The 19,958-nt window shown below is 27.9% G+C and overlaps 2 protein-coding genes across 2 annotated transcripts; one reads left to right on the top strand and one right to left on the bottom strand.

Moving 5' to 3' along the window:
- Nucleotides 1-320: 320 nt before the first annotated feature.
- Nucleotides 321-14,899, bottom strand: LOC129981021 (vesicle transport protein USE1-like). Its single transcript, XM_056091618.1, has 6 exons — nucleotides 14,690-14,899; nucleotides 14,554-14,606; nucleotides 7,914-7,992; nucleotides 6,906-7,050; nucleotides 4,032-4,210; nucleotides 321-566 (listed from the first exon to the last, which is right to left on the bottom strand). The coding sequence occupies exons 1-6, from the start codon at nucleotides 14,792-14,794 to the stop codon at nucleotides 387-389; spliced, it is 741 nt and encodes a 246-aa protein (XP_055947593.1). The 5' UTR covers nucleotides 14,795-14,899; the 3' UTR covers nucleotides 321-386.
- A 169-nt stretch (nucleotides 14,900-15,068) lies between these two features.
- LOC129981020 (retinol dehydrogenase 14-like) lies at nucleotides 15,069-16,808 on the top strand. The gene has a single exon (XM_056091616.1). The coding sequence runs from the start codon at nucleotides 15,186-15,188 to the stop codon at nucleotides 16,149-16,151; it is 966 nt and encodes a 321-aa protein (XP_055947591.1). The 5' UTR covers nucleotides 15,069-15,185; the 3' UTR covers nucleotides 16,152-16,808.
- Nucleotides 16,809-19,958: the final 3,150 nt, after the last annotated feature.

Raw genomic sequence — 19,958 nt, 5'->3', positions numbered from 1 at the left:
ACACTAAAAATAGAATCACATCTCTAATTCTTTGAAATAGTAATTTGAGTTGTGCCGTTTCCTTACTTATATTAAATTGATTTGTTACAAACTTATATACTTTCATTATGTGTAAACGCTATTAGTATTCAGAACAATATTTTAATTCTTAATCACTGTGGGGGCACCCATTAGTCGCGGGGCCAAGGTCCATAGCACTCACCGCACCCCCCAAATGGCCAGCCCTGAGTTTTATATAGAAATTTTTATTTTAAAGATAATTTTAAAATACAAGAGCATGAGAAATAAAGAAGTAAGCATAATTATTCACTGAATTCACATAAAATATATATATCTTTAATCATATATACACATGAAAATTTTTGACTAAATACATTATCAAAATATCACCGCTTAGGGAATAAACGAATAAATACAATCATCCACATAAATGTAAAACATACAATCAAAATCATTATCCATACACCCCAATTACAAGATTTTTTCACAAAAGTTTCTAGTTTCTCACTTTCAGTTTTAAGCTGCGAATGTCGATCATCAGCCAAAGAAGTTGATTTTTGAAGAGCCTTAAAAAAAAAAAAAAAAAAAAAAAAAAAAAAAAAATTAATACGAGAAATTTTACTTTAAATGTAAAATATACTTTTTGTTTAAGAATTGATTTCTATCCAGTTTCTGAACTACTAACAATGCCATATATTTCAAACAATAGTCAGTTAATAAAGAATGTTTCCATTCAGTATTACTGAAAAGTATCGGTTTATCAGCAAGCACAATTAATCTGTTCGTAAATTAACCATTACAAGACCATTGACAAGAATGATACTAAAAGAAGTTTTTCTGCCTGCATAGAAAAAAAATTATAAAGTTGCATTACACCAGATGAAATCACCATTAACAAACCCTTTTCACCTTCTTATATATAAAGAAAACATTGTAATTATCAAGGAAATTCGTAGAGATTTTGACGAGTTTCAGATTTCCCCAAATACAAAAAAGGTATTTTTGGCATTATGTTTATCAGATCGTGAAGATGATAAGAATGTTCTGGAATAGACAGATGAAATTTTGTATAAACCAAATTCAGATATTTCCCTCACATTTTGAATGAAATCTATTCAAAGAAAGTTATCTGTTTAGCTGCCCAAATAAACGTGAATGTGAAAACTACAAAATGAAGTGAAATGCATAAAATGTTGTTTAAAATAACAGATTTAACTTCCAAAGGGTAGATTCCTATCAAATTGGGAATAAAATCTATCGAGAGGGTGACCGACTGAAGCTTTGTACTTGCAGAAGGTATAAATGCAATGATGTAAATCAATGAAATTCAGTATGTGAACTTTTGACTACAACTGTAGTTCCAAGTAAAATTTTGATTTCAATCAATAAGAAAAATAGTGTCTAAAATACATATCTGTGCAATAGAATTAGTTAAAATATTAGATTCAAGCCAAAGAACTATATTTCATAACTTTTTTTAAACCAAATTTACGGTATTTGCAGTTTTCCTCATGGTCAACAATTTTATGCCAGAGGGTCTATGGCCTTTATTAGAGAGTATATGAGAAAATTTTAAAGAGATTACACTCACTTTAGAAATAGAAATATTATTTAAATTATTGGCCACAAATAAATGACATGAGAAAATTGAACAGACTTTCAAAAAATAATGAATATGTATATAAATCAGATAAGCATTATATATTATGAGCTATTTAATGAAAATATTTATAAAACTTATATTCTTACTTATAAATGATCAACAGTTTTTATTACATTCTTGCATATGAAGAATGCACAGAGAAAAGTATTCTAATTATCAAAAAAAATTTGATTTCGGAATTTGGACAAATCTCCATGTTTGAGAGCTCACCAAGTCCGAAAAACATATTTTTGTAATTATGTCAATCCGTCTAAAAACATTATTAAAAAAAATAAATGAGTTTGACAGACGAAATTTGATATACAGTCTTAGCACCAAATTTATAGATTTCTACTAAATTTTGAAAACATTCTAAAGATAAGTAAATACAATAACTATGCATGAGATTTGGAATGTGATTTTGTGATTATTAATTGTAGTTTTTCATATAACCAAATTTTGATTTTCATCACTTGGGAAAAAGGAGTTCAAAATACATGTTTATTGTTTGGTGCTTTTGTAGTAACTTCATCCTAAAGATAAAGTGTCAATGATTGTACGGTAACAGGATTCTTCAATAGTTATTTTTTGCCAAAGGAATGTAGCCAATAATATTATGCACATTTATGAGAAAGTATACAAGAAGATTTTCAAGGGGGGGGGGGCACCACTGTTGCAAGTTAACACTTCTCTTCCTGCAGATTAAGGGAGCAAGAAGTTAGTTGTAACATTTTTTTCATAAATATTTATATTTTTAAATGTATCTATTTTGATTACAGTTGCATTTTTTACGGTGTAATTATCTATTTATAATGCATGTACCAAGAAAAACATCTAACAATCTTGTTTTAGCATTAGAAAAGTTTTTTCAAAACTAGTCAGCAGTTACATGCGCTGGACATAAGAGAAGCAGTAATGGATATAAAGCAAAAAGTAAAATTAAAAGCAATATTTAAAATTATTTTCATCTTGCCATTATTCTATTAATTAAAGTACATAAGATATTCGGTAACTGTTGTAATCAGCATAGTGATATAAGTAATATCAAGTGGCTTATAATACAATAAAGATAAAATTTAAATAACAAACTTAAAAATCGGACATCAAAATTGCAATTTAACATAAACAAATCACAGAATGTGTCCTATCCCACATTTTGCAAATTAAACACTGCACCCATTCTTCATTAGAATTGCTACATACATCTCTACTGCTACGGAAAACTAATTTTTCTGTTTCAGAATATGCATCCGATTATAAAATCTTCACTTCCTTTTTTTCCCTTTGTTTTTTGGATTTCCCCTTCCCTCCTTTAACCTCTTCCTTACTTTTCTTGTTTTCATTTCTTATTAATTATGTCTTCATACATATATTTCCTTTGCTTCTTTTTCAGATGGACCAATTAGGACATCAAATTTCCTATTTCCTTAAATAAATTACTGATGCCCATGCAAGGATTGTTGCAGAAACTAAACTGATTCAATACTTTCTGCATATTCAGCAATTGTTGTAAACTTTAATAAAATCACAATTCGCCTCAGAATTTTCGGTTTTACACCATAGATAAATCAGTTATCACTTGTATAAATTTTCGTGCAGGGAGTTCAAGTGAGGAAAAAATTAAGGTCTTAGAATAAAATAGAAAATGACCTTTTAAGGGTCCCTAAAATAAATTTTACATCTAGGTCCTTTTTAAGGTATGTGGAAATGCTGATATGGATTATATCATCTAATATTGGTGTGGCTTATACTAACTGACAAACACCTAGAAGAAAAACAAAGAGGATTCTAGTTGGTTAGAGCAATGACATTTTCATGGCTTAATCTAAAAAAAATATAGGCTAAATGATAATATTTTCATAAATGTACAGCAGTACATGGATCAACAAAATTTATAAAACAATAACTCATATGTTGACAAAATACAAAAGAATGAAACAAAACAGTTACATCAACTATATGCAAGACTGCACATACACTACAGACTGATATGCAAGAACTGCACATTAAACATCTTTAATGGGCCATTATCTATCGTAAATCCCTAGAAACCTTAAATATCTTCTACTATCCATGCTTCCCCTATAATTTAATACTATTTGCTAAAAGTTTCAAAACTTCTTTATCATCCTCATGAAAATCACTAGTGCTTCATTTTCTATTCAAAAATTTCTGAATATATCTACATTCTGCCATTTTTATTTTCATTGCTGCCGAAAGAAAAAGTCATAATCATTGGAATTATCAGTGTGCAATCTAATCACATATATTTCCTTTCAGAAACATTTGTTATTTGTCCACATTAAGTACATATTTCTATTATAAAATGTTTTTAGATATTTGAAATCTGATAGTTAATCATAAAAATAGGAATAAAATGAAAATATACCTCAGTATCTTTTTTAATGATATGCCCAGCTAACAAACTATTCTGCTTCAAGTTCTGAACAAGTGACATCATTTCTTGGGCCACTTTTTCTTGCATTGAATTATGATACTGCATGACAGCATCAAAATCATCTTGAGGTACACTGCTACTTGTCTTTCTTAATCGCATTCCATCAAATCCTGCAATAAAAAGATAATTGGAACTTGCAATCACATTTCCTATCATCAAATAAAAAAAAAATCACTTTATATAGTCTAGTTACAAAAAGTAATTTTATTCATTTATTCAACTATTTTAAAGAATTTTGATAATTTGGAAAAATGAAATCTCAAATGTATACCACTACATAAGTCTGTATCTGTCTTTCAATGATTTGTTTCATTCAGTAAAATGTAAAAACTTTTTTCTTTATTAAAATTTTATTTTTAAGTATTCTTTAAGAGGTGAAATTCAGAATAAATGACATGAATTTTTAAGTCTTCAGAGTAAAAACAATATGCGTAAAAGAATATAAGAGCATCAATGATATATGAAACATATAGCAAAATTCACATGAGAAGGAACCAAATCATTTATTTACAGAATTATTCATTAATATTTACAGTAGCTATGTATACAGTATATGTACTATAGTAGTATCTTATGTCAGTGCTTTAACACACACATTGTATTTACACATTCTTAGATATACAAAAAAAGTTATAATATGTTTAACCTACCCTTAAATAATCCTATTAACTCTGACTCATCCTGCTTACAGCAATATTAAAAATTTGGCATTAATTCTTTTGAAATATTATTGCTTTTAACTTTCAAATATTCAAATTGCATAGTTAACCCTAATTGATGAAAGAGAAAACACAAATTTATGACATATTCATGAAAAATCAAATCAGTAGTTACCTGCAAAATTATAAAATTTATTACCAAATATAGTATGAATCAAATATACTAAATAGTTATCAATCATGCTATAATATAAGGTTGCTTATAAATAGAATCAAGAGAAGTAAACAATATAAAAACAATGAAACTATGTTATAAGAGTATGCAATAAATCAAGTATTAAATTGCATATAAAATAAATATTGTAGCGACAATCTAAATATATATAAAAATGAGACTTTTTCAATGGAATTCTGCCCAACACATAAATTTTCAAATAATTTTACAATATAAAATTAATTATTTGATTATGATAATCTTAAGTATATAAATATACTTCAGATAGCTATATTCAGTAGCAACCATTACATATGCAATACATGTATCTAATCTCAAACTTTTCCGAAAGAATTTCTAAACAGAAGAAACATTAAAGTAAATATTGTGGAATAAAAAAATATGACAAGGCCATTTCTTTTGTTTGACATTACGAATAGTAAGAAAGTTGCGATTATCTGAGGACTGCATTCAAGCATATATTTTCAATGGAGATATAATTTGAAGTATAGAAAAATTAGATATCTAAATTTAAAATACTTAAGACTTCAAAAGAATAAGATTAAATTGAATAGTTTCCAATGTCTACAAAACTAGTCATAATATTTTCCTTTGTAACAAACAGTTTAAGACAAGTACATAAACTTAATTAAAAAAAAAAAAAAATTATCTGGAAAAAAAATTAGTTTGCTTCCATTTTGTAAAAATAAATTTTTTTAAAAAAATGAAATATTGCATATATTTAACTTTAAAGTTCCCCTTTTATCATGACGAGATCAAACTGAATGTCCCCGAATATCTTCAGCTATCAAAAGTAAACCAGATATAAAAAATACTTTTTTTCAGAAAGTAATAGCTTGCTTCTAGTTCTTTTCTTTTCTTTTTTTTTTTAATTATTGAGGATGTTGCTAATAAGTTGATACCCTCAAAGAATGCAGAACTCAATTAAATAACACAATAGGAAAAATAATTTCAAAGCTAATAATTAAAGTTAATGAAACATAATCCCACATTAGTAAATATGAAAAACAAGCAAAAATATAAGTTTATAATCTGTCAGTAAAACTTATTTTACATGCTTAATGAACAGGGTACATAAGAATTTTTTAAAAATCTGATTTCAAAATTCTACTTAAAATAACACAGAAATGCAGATAAAGTTGTAAAACGCTCAGGTGTTACACAAACACAATCTTAACAATAAAAAAAAGTTACAAATAATCAGATTCGGTATGTGATGCTGATTTAACTTGTGTATTGATCCAATGACAAAGAAACAAGAAATCGTGACTTTTAATTTTTAAATTACAAGGCAGGATGAAATAATAATAATTAAAAAAAATTACTAGGGAAATTTTGTTGGGGTGGGGGACTTGGAGTTAATATTCATACTTCCTCACATTAGTAATCATTCTAACCATCACATATGGTGTTAAATAGAATAGAGAAGCAAAATGATCAGTATGCAATCTAAAGACAGACCTATTTAATAAGAGGTAGTAAAATCCTTATAGCTTTTTGATACAGGATGAGTGCCAATTTATCAATATCTGTACAGAAGAAAGGTAAATGATTTAATCCCCTAATTGTCAATCATTTTACAGGATTGTTATAATGCTATAAACACAGAAGCATAGATAAAGTATCATAAGCTTGGATAAAAATCACATCACACAATAATTACAAACTGGCATTTTTGAAAACTGTACAATGGTGGTGGTGATGAGTCATCTAGACAACAAAGAAACCTCACTATATCTTCCAAACATGCTTGGAAGATTTCTAGTAGCAACAAGACAATCTCATCTTTCCAATTATATGAATATTATTTACTTGTGATCAACAATTATAATATTTTGAAATCAGATTTGAAATATTCTGACACACCCTGACACAAGTTCAAATATTAAGCGAATTCAGAATAAAGATTACCACTATCATCACTCTTTCCTAATAATTCCTCTCTCATTTCTTTTAAATATTGAGCTTTAGTTTGTTGATGAATTTTATTACTGGGAGTAGTAAATGATCCAGGAGCTAATAACTGGTTTGCCATGGCCTTTTCAGTTACTGTTGGCTGAAATAAAAAATATTTAATGCACTACTTTTGAAAAAAGAAATAAAATATAAAATATTAACAATACTAAGCATTCTTTTCAATATGAAAAAGATACCAAAACTTAGATTGTGAATATAAAATAAAAATTTATATTTGAAAAACATTGTTTAAATTTTTTTTTATGACAAATTGATACCAAAATATGCTAAGATGTTATTTCTAAATGCAGAAGAAATTTTGTTTAATCCTCATTAATTTGGTTACTTAATTGCACAATAGTTATTAGTTCAATCTATTTAATGAAAACAAATCTTAATATTGTTAAGGTTTCTTTAAATGTGTTAAATAAAATTCAAGCAATCAAAAATTAGAAAATTTAAGACTAAAAATGCTCAGTAAATATTTTTCAAATCCAACTTTCTCTTTGTAGTTTAATGCACTTTTGTAACTCAGTCTGGTAATCTTTTATTCAATTACCTACATCCTTCATAGCAATGCTAATAGATAAGCATATATAAAATACATATTTAAGTTAGAAATCAGTAGTTTGGCATAATAATAATAAAAATAATAAATACTTTTAACAGATATGAATATATAAACAAATTTATCAGCTATTATAAATTTTACTAGATTTATCAACTAAATTTCTAATGATATTTCTTATTCTATAAATTAATGCAATACAGAAAAAAATGCACCTATAAAACATTTTACTTAAATTTCATTGTTTTACTATCATTAAAATAATTTAACCTTCTTATAAAATCTGCTACTTTATCTATATTTCCAAAAAATATTAGTTGCAAAAGAATGAGGAAAACTATATCAATAACCAGTTCTTTTTCTATATAAAATAAATATCGAAAAATGTATCTTACTAATTTTTCAGCTTCTAAAACTCCTCTAAGAAATTCAACTCTTCTTGTGTATTCAGTCAAAGTATCTTGACTTGATTGACTGAAAAAAAAAAAAAAATTGAAACCATTATACTGCTAATGATTTTTTTTTCTCCAGAAAAGGTAAAAAAAAAAGCCCTAATTAATAATGCTTTATAAAATACCAGAGAAAAAAAAACTAATATTATAAACTTAAACTAAATATATTATGTAAAATAATGATATTAGAGCTTTAATACAAGGAAAATGTCTACTGAATTTAAATCTTAAAGTTATAAACTGGTAGGAAAAACTAGGAAGATAGTTTTTTTTCCAAGTTCTTTTTTGATATTGTTAAAGAAATGGGATAGTAATTTCCTCTCTTTTGTTGGAATTAGAAGGTATGGTCTATAATCTCCATTAATTACTCAATGTAGAGTTACTATTTTTTTCCTCATTTAAAATCAATTTACCTTTCACACAAGAGGAGATGAATAGAATAGAGAAGTAAAAAAAAATCAAGCATGTAATTAATGAAGAGACATATTATTTGAAAGAGAGGCAACAAATTACTAATAGTTTGCATACATGTTAAAGCTAAAAATTTACTCATATCAGTTAAACACAGCATCAACCAAGAACTTGTAATCAATTTTACAGATACTTTAAATAAAATAAGCAGGGAAATTTGAAAACATTTTAATTTCATAATTTAAAAGGATAAAATAAACTCATAAAAAATCAAGATTTGTAATATATGTAAATGCTAGGAGCTGTAGTATACAAATTATTAAAATTCATAAAATGCAATTTCTGAAAGAGGAATCATTAACAAGGCTTATGCAGAAAAAAGAAAATGGAATAAGGCATAGCAGAAATTGTTCAGCAAACTTAAATGAAATCTGATAATTCATCCTACTTTAGTATTATACACGTCTGATGTTAAAACTAAAGTGCGCACAAATGCTAATTTGGAAGAAATTTCAAAAACGTCGCCACAAGAAAACAACGATGGTAAATTTTTATTTAGTATACTATGTCTGTAAAGAGTGAATAGCTACAAAAGCAAATTATTATTTAAGCAAATTGAAATTAATGGACATTATTGGAACTTCAGATAGATTATGACAAGTTTTAATGGCCAATATAGATATATCTTATTACAAATAAATTTCAAAAGATAGGACAACCTGATTTAGGAATATAAATTTGATATCAGATTTAATCTAGAAACAAAAATAACCCATGTTAACGTACTGAATAGATCTTCTATCTAAGTGATAATATTCTGAAAACAATAATTAAAGGCAATTTAGAAGCATATCAGTCAGGGTAAGGAATTAAAACAATTGTCAGGAATATTATAAAAGCATTTTCTTGATAGAGCAAGACTAGAAATGTAAAAGAGAGATGGTTGCAAATACATTTAAAATATCCATTAGCCAAATGGAAAGAAGAAATTACTATACAATATTCCAAATGAAATCAATATAATTTTAAAACAAAATTAACTTCATTTTAGATTTTCATGAAATTTTGAACAATTCTACTATTTATGTACATTCGGAAAAATACAAATTTCATTTATGTGTATCAACCAATTTTTGAATTTCGGTTTATGTCAAGTTTTCAAATCTCACCTAAAAACTATGAATAGATATTTTTTTAATTGTGCTACGAGCACTCTTAATTAAACTGGGAGAGGTGTCATTTTACAGTATTTTTCAAACTCTTTTTTTATGATACAGTGTATAATATACTATTTGGTAATACACAAAATATTTTTTTGTCAGAATATAAAGAACAATTCCTAAAAGTACAGAATTTAAATTAATTATATGACTGATTATTGTTGTAAATTACTTAGCAAAATATGATTTTTGGATGATAATGAGTTCATTATTGAAATATTCAAATTTGGAATTTGATTTCCATTAATCATTTATCTCCAGTTGCATAATACATAGTGGTTTCCATGAAAATTAATATGAATGCTTACATGAAGAAAGAATATAGCATATAGAAAGAATATGACTAAAACAATAAGATTATATGAACTTGTAATTTGCTGGCAATACTTATTAATTCATATTTTAAAAATTTTAACTTAAAATGATAATACTTTTGAAAACTAAACTAAAACTATACTGTAAATAAAACTTCAAAAATTAAAAATATTACAACCAATAAATGTAAGTAAGATAGACTTCACTACTCAATCCAAGAAAAATATGTTGAAGTTGCTTTGATCAAGAACTGACTACTTCAAGAACACAGAAATATCATGGCTTCGTTTTCAATGCTTCAGAATTATTGGCAAAATACTTTTCAGATGATTTACTCTTTAGACTACTAGTATGTCTGACATTAAATTAACCCTTTGCACTCACCGCTCAAGACGGTGAATCATTCTGCGTATTTAATTTTGATTCTAAAAAATACCTGCAGAGTAGTAAGAAGATACAAATTAATTAAATGGGAGATTTTGACTTAAAACAATTATATATATTTACTTTTTAGAGCAATAAACAGACAGACAGACAGACAGACAGAGACAGAGAGAGAGAGAGAGAGAGAGAGAGATCAAATTTTCCAGATAAACTCAAATTAAAAGACATATCAGAATACATTATGCCTATCTATAAAAAGGTGGTTTGTATACATTTTAAGGGAAAAAAAATAATAAAAATAAATTTTTTGAAGTAAAAAAAAAAATTCCTTTAAAAAAACTTTTAGGTTAGGTTATCACTTCTTATATCCAAAAAAACACTAATGTTCTGAGGTTGTTAGAAGTGGTTGTGGTTTAAAAGCACATTCTGCGACTCCTATTAGAAGTTATTTTCTCTATGAAAACATGTTCCAAAATTCATCTGATGTACAAATCTTCTGTTTAAAAAAGTTTTAACTTTAGACTCATTATTATAATCTTTTTTGAGGTTTAATTTTGAACTTGGAACATTAACAATGAGGGATAAAGTGACGATGGCTGTTATCCAGGTTTTATTTTATATTTATTTTCACAAAAAAGTAAAAATTATGTTCTTGGATTGTTTAACTATCAAAAGGATGAAAAATACAGTTATAGTTAAAAAAAATTTTTAGCAATTCATTCATCACCATTCCAAATGTATAAACTCTGTAATTTACAATATATATACAGTGGCTCAAACAATTGAGAGTACATTTTACTTTTACTTAATAAATCCGACTTTCATTAAATAACACATTACCAAGAAGTGCAAACATGTTTTTATTCTTACGCATAACAAATAGTTCAATTTAAAGTAAAAATAAAAAACAATCAACGAAAAACTTCTAAATTGAAAAGTTTCAGAAGCATTTTAAATAAACATATGCAGATTTTTGCCTAAAAAAAAATTGAGAATACACCAATGAAATTTTTGTAATGAAAGTGTCAATAGTTAGTTGCATGTCCTTTGGCTTTTAATAATGGCCTCTAAACATCGTGGTGCCAATTCACCCAACTGTTGGTAGTATCTAAAGCTATTTTACCCCATTCTTCTTGTAACACTTATTTTAAATAGGTTTTGTTTCTAATTTTGTGTTTTTAGACTGCTGTTTCGAGTGTGGCCCATAGATTTTCAGTGGCAGTGATGTTGGGGGACTGCAGTGGTATGTGTAAATGCTGCTTACAATGAAAAAGATACCACATTTTGACGTTGCATGCAGTGTGTTTGGTGTCATTGTCATACTGGAATTTGAAATTTCCATCTAAACCCAAATTTTTAGTACCTTCTTTTTGATTGCTGCAAAGTATATTTAAGTAAATCAGATGGTTCATAATGCTATCTATGAAAACTGTATCTCCTTCCCCGGATGAAGTCATACAACCCCAAATCATGACGGAGTCACCACCATATTGAACTGCAGGGCATAAATTTTTTGGATCCAAAGCAGCATTGGGTTTTCTCCATAGAGTGCAACTGATGTTACTGGCAAAAATTTTGAATTTTTTCATCGCTAAATATAACTTTCTTTCTAAAGTAATTGATCTTCAACTGATGTGTTTTTGAAAACTCCAATAGCTTTTTCCAATTTTGCAAACTGATGAACAGCTTCTTTCTAACAACTTGACTTTTGTATCCAGCTTGTCTAATTACATTTTGCACAGTTTCAGAACTTCTATGATTTAAGATATTTCTGCAGCATATGGATTACTTGCTTCTAAAACATAATCTAAAGGAAAATGCTAAAAATTTAGATTTAGATGGAAATTTCATTTTCAGTCTGGGCACCGATCACAAACATGCTCTACCTAATGTCAAAATATGGTATCTTTTTCATTATAAACAGCAGTTACATACACCACCACAGTCCCCCGACATCACTGCCATTAAAAATCTATGGGCCATACTCGAAATAGAAGTCCAAAAACATAAAATTAGAAACAAAATCCATTTAAAACAAGTGTTGCAAGAAGAATGGGATAAAATACCTTCAGATACCACCAAAAATTGGCCAAATCGGTACTACGACATTTAGAGACTGTTATAAAAGCCAAAAGACATGCAATTAAATATTGACAATTTCTTTTTATGCAAGATATTACAAAAATTTCATTCGTGTATTCTCAATTTTTTGAGGTAAAAATCTGCATATGTATATTTAAAAAGCTTCTGAAATTTTTCGTTGATTGCTCTTTAATTTTACTTTAAATTAAAACATTTATTATGTGTAAAAATAAAAACATGTTTACATTCTTCGGTAATGAATTATTTAAATTGAAGGTCGAATTTATCAAGTAAAAGAAAAGTGTACTCTTAATTGTTTGAGCTACTGTATATATATATATATATACTCGGTAAAAAAAAAGGTACAGTTCTAGAGACGAGTACCATTTGGCGATTTCCTGTCAAATTTTTCACGCCAAGCCCCGCGGACGATGTAATCTTCAGAATTGTAATTCTCAATATTATTACTATTTTCAAGAGATTTTTTTCTGAAGATTACAGCGTCCATGGGGCTATGGCAGGAGAAAAATTTGGCATGAAGTATACAAAAGGAACAAAAACTGGAATTAAAAAGGGCACAATTTAAACAATGTTAAATTTAAAAAAATGCACAAAAATAACAATACATTTTTTTTAACTCACCCGATTTAACGATGTGAATTTCGTCGGTATGGCAGCTACTACTCTTTTTCGATTTCTTTGTCAGGCGGGTACACTTTTATGATGGATTCGAAAAACTGCCGGGTGATCGATTTATCCCCGGAGCGGTGACACCGCCTCCAAATGTATTCTGCTAAATAGCCGTCCATACCGTCTTTAACTTTTCTTGTTCCTTTTAAAGATCGCTTACATGCTCCCCAAGTCCCCTCGATTGAATTCGTGTGGGCACCTGTATCCGGGTCCTTGAATGTGAGACTATGATTAACTGTCAGGTGCACAAATGCCTCGGATGAAAGACAATCGTACGCCTTCCAGCAGTCAGACATTACTGTGGAACCAGGAAGAACCCATTCTTTCAGCACCGAAATCAAAGTTTCGGTTGTTCGATCCGGTACCACAGCCATAAAACATTTGTTCGAATTCCTTTCAACACCTCCAAAAACCCATGCACCCTGAACCCTCTATCCCTTATTATATTTTCGTTTCCCAAATTTTGATTCATCAATCTCAACAATTTTACCCGGCCCCCCAAGTGCAACACTTTCATTCACAAGCATGCAAACACATAACTCCCTACAAAAACTCATCCAGTCTGTCGCGGTTTGCCTGGCGATATCGGCCTCTTCCATTATAAATGAGTGAGTACAACCCTTCACCCACATGGCCGTCGCCAATAAAACCTTCGACATATCCATCCGAGAATTTTCAAACAATGAATTAGCCCGAATACTTAATTTACAATAATGTCCTTCCCTTCTACAAACCCAATTAACCCCATCCCCCCGATCTTTCCTTTCTGTTAATACCATATCCTGCCCGCATTCACCACACTTCTGTCCATCAGCAATTAAACCCATTTTCATGCACCATTCAACACACGCTTTCGCTCCCAAACGTTCTAAATCGAAAAAAAACCTCAATTTAAGGGATTCCTCATTTGTCACATTCATACCAGCCATTTTACACCACAAGAAAAATCGAAGAAAGTAAGAAAAAAAATACGTTACAAGACTTGGGGAGCAGAAGAAATCCGAAAAAATACAATCGTCACTTTTTGTAGAGAAAATCTTAAAATTCCCCACGAAAAGCTACCACCACAAGAGAGATCGAAGAAAGTAAGAAAAAAATACGCTACAAGACTTGGGGAGCAGTAGAAATTAGAAATTCCCTGCGAAAAGCTGCACTTATACCTAATTGGTTGATATTCAAAGTCAATTCATACCTGATTAGTTGATAATTACATCACCGACATCACCCCACTCTCTTCACAGGGTTTCCATACATTAAAAGCGTATAGGGGTTGCCATATTGGCAACTTTAGCTTTAAAATTTGGCGCCAAACTTGGCGGTACCCGTAAAAAGGTACAGTTCTAGAAAATATATACTACTCAAAAAAATGAATATTCGGTAATTTACAAAAAAAAAATCATTTCCAAATATGAATTTTAAACATAAAATCCAACAAATATTAAAAGTATTGAATTAAGTATTTGAATTTTAAATTTACTTACCAAGTATTCATTTTCTTCAGTTCTGCAAGTCTTTCTTCAATATTTTTAACATACTGAAATATAATTATCAAAATTTAGTCAGTTGCTTATTGAAGCGAGCGGAAATATAAACAAGGATAAATAAAAATATGAATACTTGTTCCAATCGCCATTCATTTGGCTCCCGTTTAGGTACGAAATTTTCGCATCGTGTTAATAGTCTAATGAAATTTATTTCTTCCTTAGATATCGGAGTACTCATATTTAAGCTGGGATAAAACACATCTGTAAACTGAAGAGAACATGAATTAGTTGTAACATGCAAAATCTACAAGATTTGTTGTTGTTTCCACACTTATTGCGGCTACAGTTTATAATAGCATGACAGGAAAATTGTTGAAATACTTTACCAATCTGAAAGATTGAATTGAGTCACCCATAAATAAGAAAAGAATAAATTAAAAAATTCTATTTCATTTTATAAATTGTGTAATAAAATCTAATATGACTATTTCTCTTCTATTGCATAATTCGAGTGGTGTGTTAGTTCCATAATACCATAAATAATAAATCACAATCAATATAAACAAAACTGATCTGAAGAGATAATTTTGACTTTTGACTTCGCTTTCTGAAAGGATATAATCTGAATAATGTTGCTGAAGATTTTAGGGACATCCACTGCTCTTATTATTGGAGTGTTTATAATAAGAAAATATCGAGAATATACTTGGGGAAAATGTAAAAGTAAGAGATCTGTTAAAAATAAGACTTTTATAATCACGGGTGCAAATTCTGGTCTTGGAAAAGCTACTGCTCTTGAATTGGCTAAGAGAGGAGCTCGTATTATTCTTGCTTGTAGAGATCAAGAAAAAGGTCAAAAAGCTCTTATTGATATACGATCTAAATCCCGAAGTGGTATCCTTAAGGTTATGGAATTGGATTTAGCTTCTTTTGAATCCATCAGAAAGTTTGCCAATGAATTTTCTCGAAGTGAAGAACGATTAGATGTCCTTATAAACAATGCTGGTGTTTTTCAATGCCCTTACATGACAACAAAAGAAGGCTATGAGATGCAGTTTGGAGTTAATCATTTAGGACATTTTCTTTTGACAAAACTTTTACTTGAAAAATTGAAACAGTCTGCTCCTTCACGAATTGTTGTAGTTTCTTCGGCTTTATATAAAAAAGGGATTATAGATTTTAACACCCTGAATTCTAAAGAACATTACAACAAAGGTATGGCCTATAAGAACAGTAAACTAGCAAATGTGCTTTTCTGTCGTGAATTATCAAAGCGCCTAGAAGGAACCGGTGTCAACGTTTATGCTGTCAGTCCAGGTATGGTTTGGACCAACTTGGGGAGACATGTTTCTGTAAGCTGGTGGAAGATTGTTGCTTTGGCTCCTATTGCATGGCTGTTCATCCGAACTCCTTATCAAGGTGCCCAAACAATTTTGCACTGTGCCATATCAGAAGAAGTTGAATCTGAAAGTGGTCTGTATTATAGAAATTGCGAGAAAGAAGCCTTTGCTAAAGTAGCTGAAGAGGAAAATTTAGCAAAAAAGTTGTGGGAAGTTTCAGAGCAAATGATTACAAAGGTTGAAAAATCTGAGTAGCTTTACTGTCTTTATGGTCAGTACTTAATTTTTATTCACTTTTTAAGTTTGGAGATATTTTTATTAAATATCATATGTAGTTGATAAAAAGAATATTAAAAATATAAATAAACTAATGTACAGATCAGCTACTGGCTTTGTAGCATTTTAATTGCTGATCTCTACATGGAAAGTTTTTATGAGTGTCATAATAGATTCTCAGTAATCTGCTATTACTTACTCTAACCCTTTTTATAGTATTTTATTTTCAAAGGACCAATGGGAAATGTTGAAAAGAAAACAAATTACTGCCTTTAGGTTTCAGTATTTTGGTATGATATAAGCTTTAAGATTCCATATTATATTTCAGAATTGATTTTAAATGTTACATGATTTGATGCAGTTTATATATTGCATAGTAAAGACAGAATTAGTTATTAAATTGTATATTTTAAACTTCTTTTTTTTATCAGATAATTCTCTGATCTGATATCTGTCATATTACTGAGAGTCTTCTACATATTCATAATATGAGTGCATTATATTGCTGATATTACTATAAAATAGTTTACATTGATGTTGTCTGATTTTATAGGGGCTTATGTATGTATGTATGTATTAAGTAGATAGAATATTGAATTTGAATATAGTTTGTTACAATTTTTATTTACTATTTATACTCAGAAAATATTTAGTTATGTATTTTTTTTTTTTTTTTTTTTTTTTTTTTTTGGAATTTAACTATTTAACAGAATCATGATTATTTTAAAAATATTTACTTTAACTTTTTTTTTTATGTATTTATAGAATTAGGTAAAAGATTAATTAGGTATTTCATATGAAAATTAGGTTAATTTTACTTCATCCATGTTAATAATTAATTTGAGATTTGTTTGATTAACTCTTGATTACTAATTTTGATTGATAAAGCAATAATATTTATGTAAATAAAATACTATTTGATTACAGGTATATCTTTGAAATACCTGAAATAACAATGATAAGATTCTTTTTTCAAGGAATCTTTATAAGAAAAATATGATTCATTATTCAAATATATAGTGGAGTTTTCTATCATGCTGCTGATAGGAAGAATATATTTTTATAACTTTATGAAAACAGAGATTATTTAAACCATAATTTAATGTTGCAGCTGAGCAAATGTAAACATTTGTTTGCAATATACATTCTTATCTTTAACTCTCACAGATCCTTACTGACATCCCTAACAATATTTATTAAATCAGATAATCTTGTCATTTGAAAATTGAATGAGTTGATTATTTTATAAAGATTGTAATAGTTTACCTACTAAATGACCTGTTATTTTGGTTGAATAAATTAATGCTCTGACACATGGGCTTTGAAAAGATTGTGCTTTGTGATATGCAGCCAAAAGATCGAAATCTTTTAATATCTCATTTGTGAATATTTAGTTTATTATGCAAATATACATTAATTAGATTATGAGTTTGGCTTGTAAAAATATCAGTGAAACTATTAGGTGATTTAAAATATTTTTTTTGTGTATGTGTTTATACCATTAGGTTTTAGAAGAATTTTTAACAAGGTAAAGTAACTCTCCACTTTCTTTGAATGTATATACTTTTATTTTTTAAAAAAAAAATCTGAAAAATTGTTTTAATGAATAGTTTTCAATGTAGGCAGGGTGTTTATTGTGTAAAATCTACATCCTGTGTATTTCTAAATCTACATGTTCTTATTGTTATGCATCTTCAACCAGTATGTTTTGGTATAAAGATTTATTAGATTAGTATTTTTTTTAAGAAATTTTATTACAGGTTCTTCCAGTGTACTTTCATTTTCATAATTTTAGTTAAATGAGGAAAATTTAAATTCTTAAATACCTATGAAGTTATTTATTTTTTTAATTAATATCTCTAAATAGATAGTTAAAATTATACATTAGATGGTAATTCTGTTTCCATTGTCAAATATATCACAATGTTTAAGTCATTGACAAACCTTGTCTTTAATTATAGAGTATAATAGAAACTTAAATGAAATCTACGCTCTTAATGGTCTTGAAGCTTTGCTGCTATATTTTGTCATAAGTATTTTAAAAAAATGTTGTAATTTAATTAATCATGTGCTATTGAAACTGTAGTCAAAGCATTGGTGCTGTCATGCAAATGTATGCTAGTTATAACACATTATTTGTATTCAATCTATATATTTATATGTGTGTGTGTATGTGTGTTTAAAATATAGAATATATATTTTTTGTTTTTATAATAATTTGTTGCTGTTGAATTTTGCAACTCACATGCCTTATAATTCTTAATTTTCAATGCATGTATATGTTTATAATGTATATGGTAACAGTCATATATTAGCTTTATGCTATGCAAAAGAATATAATTAAATAAATAATTGTTTAGGTAAAATTATGGACCAAATATAACTGGGTAGAGAATAGCTTGGGCTATTTTTGGTTTTACTTTATAAACAGATTATAGTTCAAAGCTTAAACTCAATGGTACTTCAGAGAATTATTGATTTTATAATATTCTATTTTTAAAAGTGCTCATGAGGTTATAGACACATATTTAATGTATCATTACTCTGATAAGATTCATATAGATCATATTTTTAAATGGTAATTCTGGAACTAGTGACAATATTATGGATTAACATAGTTTTTAATTAACACCTAATTTATTGCCATAGAAAAATATATTTTAGAGACTTAAATACATTTTACGTGCTAGTATTTTAACATTTTGCTGTTTAATTAACCGATGTTTGCTTTTTTTTTTCCCCTTTTTGTTAACTACAAAAGAAAATGTAGTGTACTTAAAGGAAAAATTCAGACCTAATTTTGGTTTTCCTGAAATTGATTTGAACATTTCAAATGAATAAAATCAAATATAATTCTGTCAAAAATGTTAATATAGTTTCATTTTTTTAGCTTTCTAAAAATTGGTTTGTTGGCAATAAATATTTAAAGTTAAAGCATTAGCTTTTAGCCGTGAAAAGAGTCTATTAGATTAATTGAATACAGTATTCTAAAATGAATTCAGAGTAAGTTTATATCATATAAACTCTATAATTCAAATATTTTTGTTTATTTCTGAAATTGAATTTGGTCTTGACTTCTAAATAAATTAATTTGCTAAAATTTCTTAGTTAATGAATTTTATTTTAAGGTTGATTAAATTAGCTAAGAAATTATAGAAGAATGCATCATCTTTTATACAATATTCAGTGAACTTAAAGACCCTTCTTCATATTATGAGTAATTTGTGTAAATTAATAAAAAGAATTAATCAAAAATTCCTTCTATATTATTGTTTTTCTATCACCATTTATTAAATATTTAATTCTATCCTCCTTAAGAGAGATTTGAGTATATTAGTATCCTTCTGAATAACTGTAAGAATATTATTTATGTCTCACTCCCAGATATTAAAAATTTCTGCATTCATATTTTAAGGTAGTTGTATCATTATTTATCTTCCTGTGTTTTAAGAAAATTATAATTCAGTGAGATTTAACTGTTAAACTGTAATTCATTTTTTCAAAGCTATATACAAGATGTCTCATTTATTCAGATTATATTAAAAAATCCTTATGTTGTGCTTTACCTTCTGTTCAAATTATGTGTCTTCAAACAATGAAGTTGTTGGTCTGTTTTGTATTTTAAATTGCTATTGGAAATTAATCAAACACTCTCCACAAAACATAATTATGCTCTATTCAGCATTTGTTGCTTTATGAACAATTGTAATATTGCAACATCATTATCATTTTTTCAGAAAAATTACTTTCCTTACTTATAAAACTTATTAAGAAATGGCTTCAGAA

This window comes from Argiope bruennichi, chromosome 8 (assembly GCF_947563725.1).
Source record: "Argiope bruennichi chromosome 8, qqArgBrue1.1, whole genome shotgun sequence".
Classification (NCBI taxonomy): Eukaryota; Metazoa; Arthropoda; class Arachnida; order Araneae; family Araneidae; genus Argiope; species Argiope bruennichi.
The sequence above is the reverse complement of the archived record's forward strand: the minus strand, read 5'-3'. Positions and strand labels throughout refer to the sequence as shown.